This window comes from Lepeophtheirus salmonis, chromosome 9 (assembly GCF_016086655.4).
Source record: "Lepeophtheirus salmonis chromosome 9, UVic_Lsal_1.4, whole genome shotgun sequence".
Classification (NCBI taxonomy): domain Eukaryota; kingdom Metazoa; phylum Arthropoda; class Copepoda; order Siphonostomatoida; family Caligidae; genus Lepeophtheirus; species Lepeophtheirus salmonis.
Window position 1 is genome coordinate 17,957,194 of NC_052139.2, and position 21,660 is coordinate 17,978,853.

Below are 21,660 nucleotides of genomic sequence, written 5' to 3' on the forward strand. Positions count from 1 at the left end.
TATTGTAGGAAAACTACAAAAACAACTCTCACCTCTCCCCTAAGAACGAACACAACAAAATCATATCGGAAAGGTACCTCTCTCTGTCACGACTACACTGAAAGCAAAGAATATTTGTACATACAACTTGTACATCTCGTCTTGATGAATCATTATTATTATTATGTTATTATTTTTATTCTCTAAGGATTATGTGACTTATAACAACCAAAGTTTTCTTCATTTTAATATTAAGTGTCTATTTTTATTTTATTTTATTATCATTATTATATTTATATCTATATATTCTTTGTACTCAACTGCCTTTATCTTCATTTCATTTCCCTGCGTCACCAACTGGAACTGAGCCCCACATACATATTTACATTCAATGAGAGAGACAAATATGATATGTAGAGATACAATAAGTGTATTTTCAATCACGTCTATATGTATATTAATTATGAATCTACTACATATGTATGTACTTCTTCTTGTGAGTATTATTATAATTTATTCAACAGCATACCAACGACTACAGACTACTACAGACCTCTTCCTTCATCAAATACATATAATTATTATTTAATTTGTAAAGATATCTCATTATAATTATTATTCAATATACATATTATATATATATACATCAACACCTTTTCTTGTTTTCATAGGGTTCAGTATTTGGGAGGATAATAAATTGTCTATTCCTCAGCTGTTGTCCAGAGTAAAGTACTTTCTTTTCTATTAACTTCAATTATATTCAAAGAAAAGTATGCTCATAAAAGACGGAAAGTTTTTATTTTTAGCATGCCCAAAAGACACACGATTTCCATCACTAAATATAGACTCCTCAAATAAGTGTTGAAATACAAAACTTTTCAATCATACAATCAATGTAGATAAAGATGGCGGCTGTCCCTTCAAACAACATGCCTTCATTGTTAGTGTTGGTCCTAAAGCTTTGGACTGCTGGCATGTTAGCCACTCCCGACTGACGAATGCCTTAAGGGCGGTGATATTTAAGTGACTGCACGACCAGGCCATCCTCTCCACACATTCAACCTCTTCTCTCTTTGGAGGGCTGTGAAGTACTGTCCTTTTTACTTGCCTCTGTCTTCAAGTTATTGTCTTGCTTGGCCATTTCCCTCAACTCTCGTAAGTAGGCTGAGCGAATGTGCTGGTTCACCGCCATCATGGCTGAGACTCTTGCGATCGCTGCCAAGGTACTTGTAGTTTTAGTGTGTTCTCCACGTTGCTGTTGACTGTAGACTTGCGAATGACATTGAACGTCTTACCCACAGTCATGACCGTTTCACCTCGATTCAGTGCTTCGACGGTTTTTTTTCTTCCTAAGGTTCCACATATTAGGACTCCTCCTCTCAAACTCAACTGAATTATTTGTTTTCATGTTTTTTTCATTAGCCAATATTAGCATTTCATTAGAAACGTGACAACAGTAAGAGGCAATCGAATTTCTCTCAACAAATTCCAAATTCTCCGTTGCATCATTTTCTTGTGATATCAGCTTAGCTTTGAGCTTTTCTTTTTCAGAATTCATAGTCTTTTCAGTCAAAAATATTGTTTAAAATACTATTGAGTTTCGTTGCAACTTTTTTTAAAGCTAAGATTATTTATCAAGCAATTCTATAAGGCTATTAAAATCCTTAAAAGTTTGAGTATCCGAAACCTGTTCGGAAACCGGATCTTGAATAATAAAAATTTACTTATTATGCCCCGGATGCAAGACCCGTCCTATCTTTACTAAGTCGTACTGTAAGCTTTTTTAAGATCTATTAGAGATTAAATACCCGAATACAGTTCAGGTTTCGATTTTTTTCGGGTAAAACAAGTTTACAAATACCGTACCAGGGTTCAAGACCCGTTCTATCTCTATTTGGGACAAGCACTTGTACGTTGTTTGTTTTTTTGAAGTTAAAGTATTCCCTGAATATGCATACATTTGGGATGGGAGAGGTCTTACATATCAATATTAAAAAAGTTTGTCTGCAACTAAGTCAAGTCATTTTTGAGTGTAGATACTTCACCAAAGACATACCAATACAATCGTGCGTGCGTGTCATATTTTAAAAAAAAGTGTAAATGTACAGAGTTGTATAAAAACAGTTTGTGAATGAAATCTTGCAGGCGTTTAGGTCCACTTATATAAAAAAAAGGTTAAATAAATGTGAAGTAAATGTTATAATAAAGAAATGAATGTGACTTTAGATGAGTTTTGTCAACGACATAATGTACGCCCGCCCTGGTTCATTACGTCATATTAAAAAAATCATCAGGCTGTTATTATTCTTGAGACGAGATTATGGAGTGGACTTTCTATTTGTGAGTGGGCTCCTGAAAAACGAAGAGTAACTCGGAGAATATTATTAAACAAAATTTTGTCTGTTTATCAACAGTGTATTAGTCCAAACAATGCCGTCTACTACCACTAGTTATGATATATTAACGACTCTTGGGTTTTGGCCTGACAAAAGTTACCATTGCTTGCGGACCGAACAAATTATGTCCTTTGAAGAAGTTTTGGTCAGGACCGATTTCAAATAAACAATAGGTATGTATCAGTTTCATTTAAAAGTCACTCTTGAAAGATTATATAGATGAGTTATTAATGAGCTAAGCTGTGTTTCAAAATAGTAGTCTCATATGAATGTAAAGGTATTGCATAAATGATGTGTATAAAAAAAAAAGAAAAATCCGAAAGTAACCTGTCAATTGAAAGAATGTTTGGAGGAGAGTAGCTTAGCTCTCACGACGTTTCATTAGATTAGCTACAATCAGCTGTGAAGACGGAGGAGGGGGAGAAGGAAATAAACAAGTATATTTGCAAGAATGACTCTGATTTCGATTTTACTTTTTTTATGAGAACATATGAATTTTCAATCAGGTTTTAAATATAATTAAATGTTGTAAAAAGGGAAGTTAAATAAAAATGAGAACAGGTGAAAAAAAGAAAATTCATATTTGAGATTACCAATTCAAAAAAACAACTAGTGAGCTACAAAATACACCGGATTATTATCATGTTGTATAAAATCATATATAAATCAGGAAAGGGTAGAAAATCCCTTTTTAAAAATTATTTCAAACTAAGTCCCAAAATAAATTCGGTCTCGTACCGAGTCTCAACATTAATATTTGCATAATGTATCCTTAATATGTAGGCCACAAACCATTTCCTTTATCCATTAAGAGTGATGGGATGGATTATATGTAAGAAGAGGCCTTAGTAAGAATATTTAATAGCAGCAACGACAACAGGAATCGGGGGATTTGATTGAATCATTAAACGTGTTTCAAACTTTTTCGCAGTGTGTTTTTTTAACAGTAGTTGTCATAAACAAGTCAGTCATGATTATACATAGAGAGCCAAGGAGCAAAACTTGTCTTTTACATTCTTATTAAATGTGTTTTAAATTCATGATGGAGTGCATGAATTAATAAACTATGGATCGATGTGTGTGTCTCATTTGAAGGCTCTCCTTTTCTATGTCTCTGTATAATTACCACCCTCCTTGATTCAGAATATAGTTTGATATTCTATCTAATACGAGTGTAGTGTATATTAACTTTAAAATATGTATTCTATTATGTGCATGAAAGGAGGGAATTTGTCCAAAATATCTATGTTTTAAGGTGGAGTAACTTGTTTCTCTTTAGTATCAAACATGTCATTGTATAATGAATATATATATATATATTATACCATTTACATTGTACATATTCAAAAAAGTATTTCTGTATGTAACCCGTCAACACTAAAGTAATCTTGAACAAAAATAATCAAGAAAAGGAGAAAATCCAAATTTATTTTTTTACTTCATATACAGCCCAATATTCTATAAGCATATTTAACCGGAAGTGTCCGCAGAATTCTATTTTAGAGAAGCCTTATTTTTTGAAATTTTGTTGTAAAAAAAATCAAAAAAATTTAGAAAAATTAATTTTTTTTGAAGAAAAACTTGAAAAATTAATTTTTTTTGAAAAACAAACAAAAAAAATCCATCTTTTTTTAAACAAAATTAAATTTTGGGGAGAAAAATTTGAAGCATTATATTAAAAAAAAAAAAAAAAATTAAATTGTTTGCGAAAAAAAGGATTCAAATATTAAATTTTCTAGTTATAAGGAAAAATTCCTGAATTTGGGCAGGCCTCCTGCAGACGCCACTGTTGAGTCAATTTTAGGTGTACTGTTTAAAAATGTGGAATGACTTAAAAAAGCTAAGAGTTGCACAGGGGAATATAAACAAGGCATGAAGGTAGAAGAAAAGAAATAGAGAGAGGCGTGTAGAAAGAGACAGGGTTAGAAAGCAAAAGAGAAGAGACAGAAAGAAGGAGAGAGGTAAAGAAAGAGAGAAAGAAAAATAGGTTATATTTTGGTCAAAACAGGCTCTTAATGACCTCAAAAACAGAAAAAATATCATTGGAACATGGGGTTTGTTATTTTATACGTCTAGTTGCTAAATTTCAAACTTATCTGTTGGACCATTTTGGACTCCATGGGTGATAACCCCAAAAACATACTTATATGATGAAAAAAAATAATGTATCGATACGCCATTGATTGTAGCTATAGCTTAAAACCTTTAATTAATTAAGGAGACTTATATTAGCTCCAATATGGCCCTTTCAACCATCAAATCTATCCATTGTTTATTTTGTTACTCTAACGATGAATTTTGGCTATCTTGAGTGCAATTTGCGGTACATCCAAAGGCTTGATAAGAATAATCCATTAATCAAAAAATTAAAGAATATTCTTCAAAGAATACAAATGTAATCCATACTTTATTTTGAGAACAATCATTCTAACTTACTTTTGTATTGATAATTTTATCTCTTGAGCTTCAAATATGTCAATATATACATAGGCATTACATAAAAATATTTAACTCGAAAATTAATTAATAGATAAAAAAAGATTTTTGTCTATTTAAAAAAAGGCTAATCGTCATATTTAATAATTATAAACAAAATCAAAACATTCTTCAAAAAACCTATCAATCTTGCAGGCTCCAGGATGACGTCACCATCATAGCTTTAGCCTGCCCCCCTCTACTTGTAAATTATAGGAATATTATTATATAAACCCGTGGGACGAGTAAAGATACCAAAAAGAAATTAGTTATGAAACCCTTTTTGATTTAAAAGTCCTGATATGAACCCTTTCAACCATAAACTTCATAAATTTATCATTCTTTTATGGAGATGATCGATTTAGGCTATTTTGAGTGCCTTTGCAACAACCCCAAAGAGTTAATAAGAATAATTTTTATCGTGGAAATTAAGAATAATTCGTCCAAGAATAGCAATGTAGTCCACACTCCATTTTAAGAAAAATCATACTAGCTTATGTTATAATTTCTTGTATTCCCTTTTTTTTTTTTAATAAATGCACTAAAGCTTAGGAGGGAATTCTTTTGTTTTCAACATAACAAACAATCAAGGATTAAAAATATTAATTGGTCAAACGGAATTGCACTGATTACGAATAATTATAGAGTAATTTATAGCACTACAATTATTCCAACTGACCTCAGAATTGTCTTTAAAGTACATTTAGAATACATTAGGTATATTTTCTTTTCTTGGAGCGAACGAGTATCGATTTATTCCGAGAAAAAAAAAACATCATATTGATGCAAACTTATCAAAATAAAGAAGAATAGGTGGATTTTTGATATAACAATGGACAAAATAGAACTATGACTCATTGTTCTATGGGCCTTTCCCTATTGATCGTATCGTTATTCCTAGATTTCGTAGAGTATGATTTCATAGTTCTCCTATGCCTCTTTGCTCGATGCTCTACCAAAAATCGACCTAAAGATTCAACGACAAACGAAGCATGAAATTGCGAAAGGTCCATAGGGCAATGAGAAATAGTTTTACTTAGCCTGTTGCTCCACCAAAAATCCACCTAATAACTAATTATCTAATCAACTAATCTTCCACAATTATAGATACGATATGTTGCTAATTAAATGTTGCATCTTTTTATACAAAATAATTATCCTTCTAAAACCTCTAAATTAAAAAAGTTATTTAAAGAGAAAGAAACACAAAATGAGAAAATCCCCGGGTAATAAGTTGACATTGAGTTCACCCTTGTCCCTTGAGCTACGTCACTCCATTCTAGACTCAATTTTTTTAACAAAATCATTCAAGTTTGCTAGTTTTGTGTTGACGGGCAGCACATACAAGAATATTTTGATTTTTAGTGACTATACATACGTTTATTTTATTTTCTGTACAACATCTTGAAAAAAGAAGCAAGGAGCTCCAAAGTTTTTCCCCATGGATATAATTTACCCATTTAAGTAATTCATATTATATCATGTAATGTGTATACACATATATACCAGGGGGGGTTCGCTAAAGTTTCCTATCTCCATGTAACTCACCACACTTCTCCCAGGGATGTTCCCATCTCAGTAACCCGTTCAAATAGTACTCGGCTTTTCTTTTCTACAAAATAATCATTCACGAAACACTTTTTGATTTTGGCTCAATTATTCCGAGCTGGATTAACTTAGATGTGCCCATTTCTAATCCAACAAGTCCTTATTATATGTCTGCTATTGTTTGAACCTACATATTTAAAGGTTATATAGTATTTAATGACAGCAGGATACTCGCTTTTTGTTCCTCTTCACAAAAACGACTCTAACAATACAACTGCGCGTCCAAAATGACCGAAACTTTAGTGAGTAACTGTCAACAGATGCCGGATAGATGTGAGTAGCTTTTATTTAGGGGTGCTGCCATCTTCACGTTGTTCTGGTTAACTTTTCAAACGAGGTTTTTACAAACGTTTATTTTATTTTTGAACAACATCTTGGGAAAAGAAAGATAGAGCTCAAAAGTTGATCCGCATAGGTATAATTTACCTACAGACGTAACTCATATTATATCATATATATAAGTGCATCCACCTATATACTCGTAGTTGTATGTATAATGTATATTAATTACCCCACAAGTATCTCAATATATATATATATATATATTTGTAGTTTGTAAATACGGGTTATTCTTATTTTACTTCATTCCAAGATGATGATGACCTTTCTAAATCCTGTCCCTGACACTTCTATACCATGTACTACCATAGGAACATCGTTATACTACTATAAATGCAAAGAAACTGGCTCTGTATATACCTATATTATATAGCTTCACATGTTTCTATCTGTCACTACCGTCGTATTATATGTATTTATAATAGATAAATAATTCCGGTGAATGACTCAAGTGGTTCCATGACTGAAAATACATAGACCTATAAAACGTTTCCTTTTTGATCCTGATATATCTATGTATACATATTGTATACTCACTATATCGTATATACATTTAAGGTATACGTACATTACACCTGATTATGTGGGATCATAGTCCACATAGAAAATAGATTATGTATACCTACCAAAAGCATGCTACATCTCCTTATCGAAATCCCTGCGAAATATGCAAAAGAAATGCATTTCATACGGAATAAAAATGTGTTTTTGTTTATTTATACACACATAAAATAACATGATAATTAAATTGATTTTCAATAACGGTGTACGTACATACTGATATATATATATTAGGCCGGTTTGTTTTTCAACTTTTTTCGAATCTCGATTACACTTAGTTCGGAAAAGTTGGGATTTGGTAAGGAAATAACAAATGCAAAATTTTATTTTCACACGATGTCATCTTTAGGTAGCACATCTAGTTCAAAGTTTGAAAGGAGATAAAATTTCTTCATTTCATCAATAAAAATTAAAATAAAGCATTTATCCTTATTTTGCATTAGTTAATGAAGATGGACATTGTTTTAACCTATCAGAAAGATGTATTAAGTTTTTTTCTAAAGCTATTCTATGCAACAAAAACAAAGAATAACAAAAGAAAATGTTTAAAAAAAAAAAGATGGAGGCTATCCGAAGATGATCAAATTTTCCAAAGTTTTTCTAGTTTAGAAAAACAGCTATAAAGGTTATTTTATACAAAATAATTATAATTGTCTTCTGAGTATCTATTCTATATTCACAAAGTAAAGAGTTTATATTTTGTTTTTTTCTTCATAATTTGATCGAGATGTGCTATGTAAAGACGACTTTGTAGGAAAATACAATTTTGCCTAGATAATTTGTATATCATATGACAATTTTTCCGTAATTAACGCAATCGAAATTCGAAAAAAACTGAAAAACAAACCGCTCCAATATATTTATACCTACCTATTGAGTAGCCATAGTGATCAAACAAGTAGATATAGTATACAGGGTGTAATAACGAAATGGGGAGCTTCAGATTTCCGGATTTTTCCGCCACATATGATAACAAAATCCCGGAATGTTTTTTTTTTTTTTTCTGTGTGTGGTTAAATAAACATATACCACGTCGTTACTTCTATTTTATCAAGCAACTTTATTCCGAGTTGGATTGATTTAGATGCGTCAAATATTAACTCAAAAAGCCTTTATATTCTGGCTATTGTTTGAATCAATTTAAAGGTTATACGTTCCAAAATAATTATTTAATGACAGCTTGTTACTCGATTTTGTCTATTTCACAAAAATAATCATATCAATTCGAAAACGACTGTTACATAACAACTGCGTGCCCATTAGACAATTATTTACAATTTATAAATTGACAAGAAAATAATTTTAATTGTCAATTTCATATTAATTAATATGCCTTACAATTGTCAAGGAACATAATCTATTATTTAGTGTTCTGGAATACTAAAATAATCATTCGTATACACATTTTTATTAAATCGTAAGTATTTAGTGTAATCAATCATTTATTTAGTGAATATTGATTTGGAGATCCTAAATCCTCACGACCAAATGATATTTATATATTATGACAAGTAATTTATTAATTCAGAAAATGACTTCCGACTCACTAACTTTTAAAATGTGTTAAACGAAATGTATATTTTCCAATATCAATAACTCAACTTAAGTTATAAGATCACCGATAATTTATTAATCATGTAAGAGTTTCCATAAACTATTACTCTTACATGTACATATGTAGGTAATAGGAGAGTTAGAATATGTTTTCACACTTTGCTGATAAAGATATCTAGAAAAGAGGACCACATTAAATTTATACTCCAGGATTGTATTCAACTATCTTCTTTTCATTGATATGAGTCGTTTATTTGTTATGTACATCTATGACATTGAAGAATTCAAATCAATGATTGAGTTTCTCAGAATATTAAGAGACAAAATAGAGTAGACTTTGGAAAGAGTCTCAATGGAAGAGATGATATTGAAGGATGATAAGTCTCTTTGTTCCCCATTGTACATTTCATTCCAATATTACTCCTCTTGATTAAACATAACCTCAGTTATTATAGAAGTATACAACGATTCCATACAAGATATAGAGGGACGGATTTGTATTAGAGCCAACGTATGATGAAGTGACAGATTTGAACGATAAAGGGCATCTACACAATGAGTGGTACTTCCATTAAATGAAAGTATGGCACAAAAACATTTTCGTAAGAGATGAGCTCCCTGAACATTATGGATAGGATATCGCAATGTCATAAGCACATAGGAGTTGAATGGATCTATGAGCGGACTCAAATCCATATATTCGGATGTTCTGTGAAAAAGATCAATCCAACCCATACTTATTGTCTTATAAGTAATTAATTTCATGACTAAGGTTGATTACAATATCTGTTAAGTGTTTTCACAAAACAATTATTGAGGACAGAACTCAAATGAGTTAATATAAGTATTGAGTAGTTACATGAGAGCGTGTTCATTCTGCATAATGGTATAAAAACTACATCCCTTCCTATTGCGTCTTATTTCAATATAATAGAGACATATGACAATATGGAAATAATTCTAAAAGCAATTAAATATGACACTAATTATTGTAAAGTCTGTGGATATCTCGAAGATATAGGAATGAATGCTTATGGGTATGTAATCAGGATTTAAAAAGTTTAGCTGTTTGTTATGTCCCAGGGACAAGCAGTCTACAGTCTGTCTCTTTGTTGGATCTCCCAAAAATCTTTCTACTGCCTCTCCACATTTAACTTGGTTTAATGAAGAATTTTCTAACGACAATGGGTAAAGTCAATTTTGAATTTTTCAAATCCCTTCCAAAAAAATTTGAAGGTCTGTGCAAGGAGGGAATTTTGGTTGTACCACAAGTGGTTTTGCTTCTTGAACCGCTAGAACCGGAAACCAAAAGTCAACCAACACCGCAACCGAGACTGCAAAAACTTTTATATTAGAAAAACCATAAGGGAGGTTTTGAATGATATTGAATTTCAAAAAGACTTACATCCATTGGAATTGAAGGCTTTTTTGATGAACTTTTTTTTGGAAGGCGTTTCAAATACACAACAACAAAGGGGACTGACCTAATATTGCTAGGTTTGGAGGGGCCCCATGCTTATTTATATATTTATATGAAAAATAACCTTACGCTTGCGAAATTTTTTTCTAGTTGGTAATCTGAATGTTGTTTTTTGGGTTTTTTTTCAAATTTGTTACTTCTCATTATTTCATCAATGCACTCTTATCGTGATAATCCACTTCAAAAGTTGTGAAAAATTATAGCACGCAAATGTTCACGACTTAATTCCATTTTTTTTCTAAATTAATTTTGTTCAAGTCACTGTAAACAACCCATATGATGGTCGTACGTCAAAACAATCTGAGTACGATTATGCTACAAAAATTTCAACTTACCAAATGAAATATCAAATTGCACCTGGCAGCACTTAGTGTAGCCTAGGCCAGAAATATATATAGCAGCCTACGTAAGTCAATTTTCGGAGTTTTTTATCGTTCAATTGCTGTGTTTCCCAATGATTTTTTTTACGTCCCCAGGGTGATAAAAGTGTATCTGAGTTCCAAATATCTAAGGGCTTCTTATTGATCTGAAAAAGTAGTTTTGGGTACCACACGGTGTAAATGAAAGAAGGAAGATGTGGGTTAGATTATGGATCAAGGTCCGCTACTAAGCTTGTCGGGTCCCCATAATATGATAAACTATAATATTTCTTAAGCTTCCTAAACTTTAATACGCACAGCTCTCCCGTACACTAATACATTTTAAACTGACGTTCCCTTTATACGAAACGTGTGCACTATGTATATGTCCTATTTAGATTGAAAGAAATCCTCAATTCTCCCTCTCCCTGCCCCCATTTTGAAAAATGAATACCATTGTCTTAATTCACCTTAGTTTTTTGGGCCCTTGCTGGAACTTTGGGTACAACTTTAAGATAGCTGCGGTCCTGGTTGTATTTAATATCATTTCTTGGGCCCGAATTTTCTAGCAACACCCTTTTTTTACCCCTGTTACCAAACTGTTCTGTATAAAAAAGAACCGAGACCGATAAAAATGAGCCGAGACCGAAACTGTTGAGATGAAAGAACCGGGATTGATAGAACCGCTGAACCTGAAACAGACACAACCTTGGTTATAATTGGTGACGAATCATGGTTATGTATATTTAAGACATCGAAACAAAAGCCCAATCGTCCCAATGTAAGAGCCCAGGTGTGCCAAGACCAAAAAAGCATGATTAATCCAGAGTTGGGAAGAATTTTCTTACTGCTATCAACTGATTTTGGAATGTTCTTCTATTTCTTTTTAGAGGAGAGGTTGCGACGTTGATATGATCGGCTTCAAGTCATCTAACTATATCCACCAAGATGAATATTTCCAGAGTTATACAGGTTGCACGCGCAATTTATGTCGCCACTTTTGAGTGCTCTCTTGGGCATTTAGGCTCCTGATATTTTTTTTTGTTTATATTTTGTTAAAACTTGAACCAGTTGGAAAAAAGTTGAATCAGTTGACGAATTCGTTGTAGTTAAGTACGAAGATTATATATGTTGACGGTGAGAGGGCATTTTAATTTGGAGAGGTCAACATCAAAGGTAATACAAAGTGTCAAAATGCATAATCGATGATAACTTTGGAACAAATTCAGATACATAACTAAATTTAATTTTAAACAGAGGTTTTGCACTTTACCGAGTGCCCATTCTACTTTCCCTTGTTGTTGTTTTTTTTGGATGAGAAGTTACGAGATACAATAAAGTTAATCAAATAGTATACATTATAAGAAATATATGTGGAAAAAGTCCATGACTTTTTTCAGAGAGCTCTTAAATACTTTTATCAAGTCTAGTTTAAGTCCTTGAATATAATTATCAAGTACAGTATTTCTTTCAAAGTCATTTCAATTCCAGGATTAATTAATAGAGCTCAATATAAATTAACTTTCGAGTTCAAGTGGATTAGTGAGTTGTAGCTTTCAAATGCAAATCATGCATTTAATCTTTCATTGTGAGTTAAATTCCAGACTTAAGTACTCAAAGTAGGAATTCAAGTCCCCACGTCTGATAAGCAATTATAATGATTTGTGTGTTTGTTTGAGTATTTTAGGATTAAACGTGTGTTTGGATACTTTTTGATTTATTTCTTCGTACTAAAAATCCTTCAGATGTTGTGTGCTGGAATGTATTTGTATAATAGAGTTATTCGTGTAAGACCCTTTTTTGGTGAATAACTAGACCTCGTCCAAAATATCTCTTGAAAAACTCGACATAGTTTGAACTCGAACACAAAAACTCAAAATATTTATATGAGGATCGAGTCATTAAGTAGCTAGTTATTTATTTTCGATATTAAAGAATATCTAATTATTCCTTCGAAAAATTTATAAATAACTATTCAAAATCGAGGATAAGGATGGTATCAAATTTACCAACATTTTATATATAACAAAGAGCACCATAACAATTATACAAGTTATAAATAGGTCTAAGACCCGCCACACTCTTACAGTTTATAATTGATAGTTTTAACTGTGCAGGTCAAGGACCACAGAATATTTTTATCTTATAAATTGGTTGTTTTATTTAAGAATCAATATTTAGAATTGTCCTGTATGAATTAATCAAATGAACGATTATAGTGGTGGAACACTGATGGAAAATTAGGGTCTTCTAAAGTATTTATGTTAGTCATTAGATATTTATCTATACCTGTCACTTCAGTTCCTAGTGAGAGAGAATTCGCATATACTGGGGAAATAGTTTCTATAAAGAGAAACAGGATTAATTGGAATAAAGCAGATAGGCTCATTACCCTTCATGGTTACCACGATTAATAAAGATTAATATAGTGTAGAGAATTCAATAAAGATCAGAACAGATGCATCGACTTTTTGAAATAACTTCCTTTGTTTGTAACTAAATGTGAACCAGTGGTATTAAAGGAAATATAAATATACAGGGTTCTGAAGCTATCTATGCTGCCACTTTAACGCACTCTCTTGGCAAACACAGGTACTTCGTCACTTGCTTTTTTTTTTTTTTGTTAGATAGCTTGTTCAAACCTGTATCAGGTAGGAAAAAATGGAATCAACTGACGAATTCATTGTCCCAAATATTTGGAAAAGGCACGCATCCCTCCTTAGAATCCGCCCCGGGTGCGGCAACATAACAATTGCTCAAACTTTGATACTCAGCGAGACGTTTGTTTGCAAGGTTAGGAGGGAATTTGAGGCCTCTAAAGATGATTTTGAGTCAACAACAAATTGCCGGACTTTTGGCCTCAAAAGGTCTTCAAATGGCAGGATGACCAGACAGAGTGGAGGAATTTAACACTGACTTCTAATTATACTAAATATATTTACATAAGACGACACTATTTATAATACATAAAACTCAGTACTTAAATACATAAACGAATATACAGGAAGATAAAAACCAGAAAGGCCATCAAAACCTGCTATATCTGAATCTTATGAATTACTTTGTGTAGTGCAGGATCGAACGACAAACCAAACGAACCAATTGGCGATGGTTTGCTTGCGCTTTTGGCCTCCTATAGAGACTATAATTGAGGCTGAAGGTGATGTTATTGAATAAAATAAATTAGAATCCGTAATTTTTTTAACTTGATAACTGATTGAAAATAAAATTAATTTATTATATATGCTTGCGCACACTGTATATCCCATCAATAAGCAACCTGACTTCTCTTATTTATGTTATTTCTTGATAGCAAACTCGAACCTTATTTTAGAAACTCAAAGTAGAATTTGAGTATTATCACTTTGCTTGAACTAGACTCAACTTCAATCATCGTAATCTTGAGCTGGACCGAACTTGAATTTTATCTCGAATCTAACTCTAGTGTACATACAATACAGACAGATTATGTAGGTATTTGTTTGAACAAATACCCAAAATTATAAAGGAATATCTTTTTATGTGGGTTTTGATCCATTTGACTTTGATTTAACACTTACTCATTATATATAATCATGAAATTGTACTGAATAATATCCATTTATACGTAAGTATAAATATGTTCCTACTTAAAACCATGTAGACACATAAAGGAAGGCCTCAAATCCAAGCGTACATACATAAATCCTTCATTCATGATCCACTAGGCCTTATTTTTTATTGTTTTTTCTTAGGGAGTGGGACGGGTAGTCAGTACTACCGCCACGATGTTGATGATACCATGTGTTTGTTTTGGCCATAATAATATATAATTTTATTTCCAACACCAAGTGTCTACTTTAAAAAGATAAAAATAATTATCATCTTACTAGTTATATGTACATATACTTCATGTACCTATACTTAAAACAACTTCTCCTATAAACACACATTTAACCTAAGAAACACCTCCTTACAAGCCGCCACCATAGTTGTTTGGCACTCATGCCAAGTCTTTGTCCACTGAAACTTCTGAGTTCGTAGTGCACTTGCTATAAGTCTTGTGCTTTATTGAAAAAATACATTAGACATTTGATTTTTAATCCATAAAAAAGTAAAAATATTTAGTTATATAATCTAATTTTCATTTCCCCTCATCTGGCGCAACCCATTTCACACTAAAGTCAACCCCGGTCATGGTGACAACACCTTGAACAAAAGTATACATATGTCTAGTGATGTAAATCGTGTGTATTTTTTTTAGCCAATCCGGTTTTTTTTAAATTGTTAATCTGAAAAATGAATTTTCTTTCCCTTAGGAGTTGTCGATATTATTTAATTCTTGAGTAGTAAACTTCCTTTCCTACTATATTCAATAATATTGAAAATCTGATTGAACATTCGTAACTCCTCATAAAAGACGGAAAGTAGCATTGGCGATTTTTTTGCGCTCTTATAATTGTAAATCATGTTTGTACACACAGTAGAATTGAAGATCGATATCGAAGTAATTCTTAACAATATCCTTCTTTCTCCCCTTCTCTCTTATTACAACTGATGTTAGCTGATGCCCTCTAGAAAATTCTTCAAATTGTCAGGGGTTCCAAGTTGATTTTCGATTTCTTTTTTAACATGCCCATTATATACACGATTTGCATCACTATGACGCTCTTGATAAACAGGAGCGTTTTTTTCTATTCGGCAATTGAAAAGGCTTTTTCATTTTCCAAAACTGCTATACTGCTGTACTTTGTTGTTAATATTTCAGCTTCTCTCCCCTTTATCAGTGCTCTGAACGTCTATTGATTGATTTCAAAACTCCATTGTTAAGGTTTGAACAATTCCCGACAATTATTGAATAATAATTCCAGAGTGTGGAAGAATTGAAGAATTGACTTACGACCATCAACAGAATATCATTCTTCCTTTTTCCCTTTTTTGAGGAAAGGTTCCAAAATACTATAAAAGTATCAACGTTTTTGAGTAACCATTCCATTTTTTTTTTTTTTTTGTGACAAATCAAATTTTTTTTGCTTCTTATTTAAGATTATTTTTGGGCAAACCTAAATTCTAAAATAAAATACTAAATGTACTTTTTACTTATGAATAACCTACAAACAGCATGTTATTTATATTTCTGGGATAAGATGAAATACTTCAACTACATAGTAGTACTTTAGATATTTCATATGAAAAAAATATGAAATTTGAAGATCGTTTCTTTTGTAATTGCTACCTGAAAGTATCTTTTTTATTTACTAAAGCTGTTATCATTATTGTTTTGTTCTTGAAGGGAGAACAATAAATATATAATATCAGGCCGACAAAAAGTTTTGGAACATCACTTTAATTGCGTTTTGAGAGATTTTGTGTAATTTTATGCAAAATAATTTTTAAAAAAAAACCAGCTGATTGTTAACCTTTTGAACATTTTATGTACCAAGCCTCTAAGGAAAAAATTAACCAAAATGAGGCAAAATAGGCCAGAAGTGGTACGTTTAGTTTGCGCCGGATTTAGCAATTCTGGTATTGTAAAGACCCTTAATGACTGCAAAACCATTGTTTGGAGGTCCAGGGTTAAGGCCAACAACGTGAAAACATTAGTGATTGTCATCGAAGCGGAAGGCCGATCCAATTAAAGCCTGAAACTGCAAAAAAAAAAGCTTTTTTGAAAAAGGAAATAAACAAGGACATTGGCAAGAATTACTCCGAAATCTATCTTCAATTCTACTCTGAGTCCAACAAGGCCTCACAATTATAAATCTACAACCAATCTTCAAGGTTAGTCTCTTAAATGCACATCCGAATGTTCAATCAGGGTTTGAATATAATTGAATGAAGTAGGAAAGGAAGTTTACTAATTAAGTTGCTTAATAATGATGTCATCTAATTAAAAGAAAATTCAGTGTTGCGATTACCAATTCGAAAAAAAGGCAAAAACGTGCCTGCTAAATATAGATACGATTTACATAACTAAGTATAGGATCACTCGTGAGTTAGAGACGAAGAGTAACTCTGATGCTTTATTGAGGAGTCATAAGTCCTTATTGGACTCGGAATAGAATTGAGGATCGACAACACTGTAATTCATGTCCATATCATTTCCAAATATGGAGTGGGGTTTGTGTTTATTTTCTTCATCCCACGGCTACTTCCAACGGATCTAATACAACAGCTGTATTCTTCCCAAACATTTTTCAAATTGTCAGATTACCACTTCAATTTTCGGTTTCATTTTTAATATACTCATATTTTATTACTTGAATCTCTGTCAATGAAACTTAATTTGGGTACATTTTAAAAGTTTGTCCGCAAGTCATACTTTCTCTTTCTATATCGAAATTAGAGGCAGCGACAGCAAATAGTTGAAATTCAATCCTCACAACCTTTTAGTAATAAATAAATAACTTTACAAAGCACAGAATATATATATTCCAAGAAGAAGAAAAGGAATCTCGACTTTTTCGAGATATTTTGACAATGGGACAATTTCTCATTATGTAAATAAGGTGGTGAGTTGTCTTTTATCAAGTATTTTATGAGAGGGCGAGTGACTTGGAGTCGATCCATGAACTGAAGGGTGAGGCTGGAGTAGAGCACATCTCATTAAGTTAAGACCTACGACTTTTTCTTGTATCAACCATGAACCATTTAAGTATAATTACAGGATAAACGATATAAGTATCATGGAGAGGAACTTCTATGTCATCAAATCCATTTACTTCTGATATAGAAAAGTACTATAAACATACATAAATATAAACCATTCCTACAAACTCCAATGATTGTCAAATCCTACGTGGAAACTTATTCGAGCAATAGTGATCGATTGAGTCAAGACCCCTCTCCTCCTACACCAATAATATACTCTTCGGGTTTACAAAGTTATTTCCTTATTATTGAAAGGTTGCGTAATTGAATTTCAACCTTCCTCACTCGCTGTCTCCAATTCGAGATAAATAAATAAAGTATGACGTCAGGGCAAACTTATACAATGCTTCTTAAGTTTAATTTAATGATCTTTTAAAATAAATCCATCGATTTCTAATTATGATTATTTATTTGTGATACTATGTTTTTGTTACTTTAAGTTTAGTTTGTGGAATGATCAGAAAATTTTGTTGATGTATTTTGACGATAATTAACTCATAAAAGAATACAAATGTAATCTAGACTATATCGTTCAAGCTTAGTCTTAGTCTATCTAAATCATTTTGTTGGTCGATTACCTCTTTTTATTGGTAATAGATTTAAATTTTCTTCATATATTTTATGTGCTACAAACATTTTTATTTATTTTATATATCTCTATGTAGAATTTACAATCCACACCCATTTGTTGCCTACCTATTCATAATTTCACATCTGATATTTAAGGCTAAATTACTCGAGTAAACACGGCATTTCTTGATTAAAATAATGTTATTAATGAAAAGTGTACGCACCTTCTTGATATTTCATAAATTCAATTAAAGATTACTTTATTATTTCTTATTGACAAATATATTCATGAACTTAAATTATAAGCAAACTACATAGAAAAATATCTTTACCCATGGAATTCTAATCATTCTCCAAATTTTCATACTTGATTTAAATTTTAGTGAATTAAACAAATCGAAATTAAATTTGAAATATATATTAATTTTTTGGAATATGATTGTTAAAAATTAATAGTTGTTAAAAAAAATTTAAAAAACCCACAGATGTTCGCGAAAAATTTCAAAATTTCATAGCCCTTCAAAAAAATCGTTACTGGGGTCTTGGGGAGAAAAAAATAAAATATTCAATTTTTTGGAAAAAAAGAATATGAAATCCGCAGATTTCACAAATAATGAAATTTAAATTATAAAGAATAATTGTTCCGTAAATTTGGATATCGAGGTGAGGAGGGGGGGAGGGGTACAGCTCCTTCAGCCCATACCCTGCAGAACCCCCAAGATAATGTTTCGGCCAATTATTCAATCAATTATATTAACAAGTTAAAAAAAAGGCTAAAGTTGAATAGTCAAAACTTGTTCTTCAAAACAAGGACATCCGTTCCAGTGGTGTTGAGACTTGGTCCAAGATCTTTTTTTCTCCGATCATTTTGGGCTAATAAATGAATTGAATGTTTAAAATGAATGGACATATGGTCTCCTAGTTACCCGAATCTGAAACACTTGGACTACTTACTCTGTTGACTCCTTGCGGGCTTCCATTCTCGAGAAAGTGGACAACATGGACAAGGAGTTCCTCATCTAGGACCTAACCAGGTTGGAAGCTGTTCTTGAAGGTGATTGGTTAGAGTGATTGACTTCACTAGGGACCCCTTTATGTATGAGCAAAAGATTTGTGAATTAATTTTGGGAAATAAATTATAATAAATATACGTTATCCTTAAATTTTCCAGATTTGAAATCCCCCCGAATACAATGTACTTATGATGGAATCATTTAGTTAGCTTGCCTTTGAGCTAACTGATTGTATATAATAGCAGGGATGCAACGACTTTTAAGTTGAAGTTTAAATAACTTTTTTTCTTTCTTTTTGCGTGTCACTTCTAAATTACAAATAATTTTATGTATGTTGTACTTTCCTTTCGGGCAGCATCCTCAATTAATATTGCACAATGATTAGTCAAAATTGTTATTATTTTTCATGTTTAAAAGAGACTTTATCGTATTTAAGCATTCGACAAATCCTTCGGAAACTTTTTCTCAGCTATGCTTAGAGATTTACGAAGGATTTCATTTTGTAAGGGGCTTATTTTTTAACACAGATAAAATACTTACTTTACAAAAGAATTTTTGTCGAGCCTGAATTTAAAACATGATCTTTTTGTATAAAAAATAAAACTTGAATTGTTTTTATCTGATTTACCGTGAAACTTTTTTCTACAAGAAGATAAATTTTGGATGGTAACGACAAAAGTTCCTTGATTTGGAGAGTGTCTGAAGCCTCTAAAGCCAACCCCTTACAAAGGCATAGGAAGCCAGTGTACATTAACAAACAATGACAAAAATTTCCAATCTGGGATTCAACAGTGTGTCAGAGATAATCACTCATCGTGTCATAGCTGTGTTCCCTGCATTTCAAAGACCCTGATTTCATCTGTGAGTCTAAAAGAAGTCAGACCCTTGGCAAAGCTCTAAAGAAGAGGTAAGACAACTGCTCACTTTTGATGCGTATCCATATAACTGTCCTTCTTTTACAGGTACCTCAACCCAGATGTAGTACCATCCCTATGTCCTTCTTTTACAGGTACCTCAAACCAGATGTGCTACCATTCCTATGACCAAACTGCCCCAACTACCTCTCAACTCCTAAAGACTCAAAAAAGAGAATGACAGCTAAGAATTCAGAAGTTAATATAAAAAAGCTAAATTGCGATGAAGGATACTCCGGGTCAGCTTTTCTTTAAATAGTTTCATTTGCTTTGTTTTATGTTAAGGCCAAAAATTTAAGTGCTAAACTGAATGATGACATCCAATTTTTAACAAAAAAGAGAATGACAGCTAAGAATTCAGAAGCTAATATAAAAAAAGCTAAATTTCAATCAAAATCTTCTGACTTGTAGACTTGGACCAACATTGTACGTTTTGATTGTGCCTTTTCTTTTTATATGTTAGTAATGTTTATTTTGATTAAAGTACTTATAAAATACCACTTCTATTAGAAATATATAGCCTCATTTTTATTATTTTGATGATTTTCCCTAGCAAAATACTGTTAAAAACTCTTTATTTTGTAGCAAAACACTTTGAAAGAGACATTCCATATAGAATAAACAAAGACCCATATTAGAAACTCGTGAGCGCAGTGTTCTGTCCAGCTTACAGGAGTCCTTGTGATGAATACATCATGTCAGACTTTAACTTTGATCTCACAAAGATGATTATTGCATGTAATATACCCTTATCCATTGCTAGTCATTCTACATTAAAAAAAATATGGAGAAATGCACGGTTAAATCCATCTTTTCCCGAGGAACCATAATTAAATTAATGGAGGATGTTGTTAATGATGTCATTTATCGAATTAACCCTATCGTAAACTGTAAAGTTGAGATCATTTTCAGCATGTCTTGAGTCATCCACAATTACAATCAAAGTTCTCAGTAAAAAGTAGAAAATATTTACTAATTTTGAAATTGAACTCTGAATTTTGTACCATATAACAAACAGTATTTTTTTTTTTAATCTAACCATAAAATAGGATTCTATTTTAACTAAAAATATCAAGAAGTATGATAAATAAGTCATTAAATGGCAAAAACAATGCTTAAATGGACACAACAACGGGAATAGTAGCTTTGGATGGTTCGCAACTAGTTTGTCTGACACTAGTTTCTTCACTTAAAAACTTGGGTAGGATAATTAGGTTTTCCAATATTTCATAGTCAATAAATATGAATTTTTATCACGTTTAGGATTAGCTATTGTTGATAAGCTACTAGAAATGGTGTTCAGAAAACTCATAAAAGGCAAAAACAACGGCATAAATGGTCACACCAAAGGGGGTAGTTGCATTGGGTGTAGCATTATAATTAGCAATTGTGTGCATCCTTCATGAAAATAGTATGTTGTTCTACAAGCATAAATAATGGGGGGGGGGAATCTTTTTTGATACTCTTAATAAGGAGTAATATCGCCGGACATTACTACATAATTAGCTTTTGCACTAAATCTTTACGATGGATTTAATTCTAACATTTTTTTTATTGGTATATTTATTGTCTAATTTTACGATTTTAACATTTACTTCTTTATTATTAATAATTATTTAGATCTCATCGGTAGAGATATATCCATCCTGTGCACAATTGTATATAGCAACTTCCATATTAAGAAACAAGGGTTATGGTCTTTTTGATTAAACTCCACAGTTGGCTTGTGTTTAGGAACGTAAAGTTATGACATATTTAACTGAATTCATGTCTGAACAAGAA

General features: G+C 31.9%; 1 protein-coding gene and 1 long non-coding RNA gene across 5 annotated transcripts in view; both read left to right on the forward strand.

The window, feature by feature from the left end:
• The window catches only part of LOC121123932 (uncharacterized), a 36,475-nt gene extending 35,846 nt beyond the window's left edge, over positions 1-629 (forward strand). For 2 of the 3 annotated variants that reach the window (XM_040718992.2, XM_040718993.2), the window contains one exon: positions 9-629. In XM_040718992.2, the coding sequence (XP_040574926.1) occupies positions 9-101 (93 nt within the window). In that variant the 3' untranslated portion in view covers positions 102-629. The remainder of the gene's footprint in view (positions 1-8) is intronic. The other variant, XM_040718994.2, reaches the window with a different exon arrangement.
• A 1,431-nt stretch (positions 630-2,060) lies between these two features.
• LOC139906271 (uncharacterized) lies at positions 2,061-20,046 on the forward strand. 2 transcript variants are annotated; one of them, XR_011781652.1, is made up of 3 exons: positions 2,061-2,548; positions 19,614-19,871; positions 19,927-20,046. It is a non-coding gene; the product is annotated as an uncharacterized lncRNA (long non-coding RNA). The 2 variants fall into 2 exon arrangements; XR_011781651.1 differs by having other exon boundaries at positions 2,063-2,548; positions 19,617-19,871.
• The last annotated feature ends 1,614 nt before the right edge of the window (positions 20,047-21,660 follow it).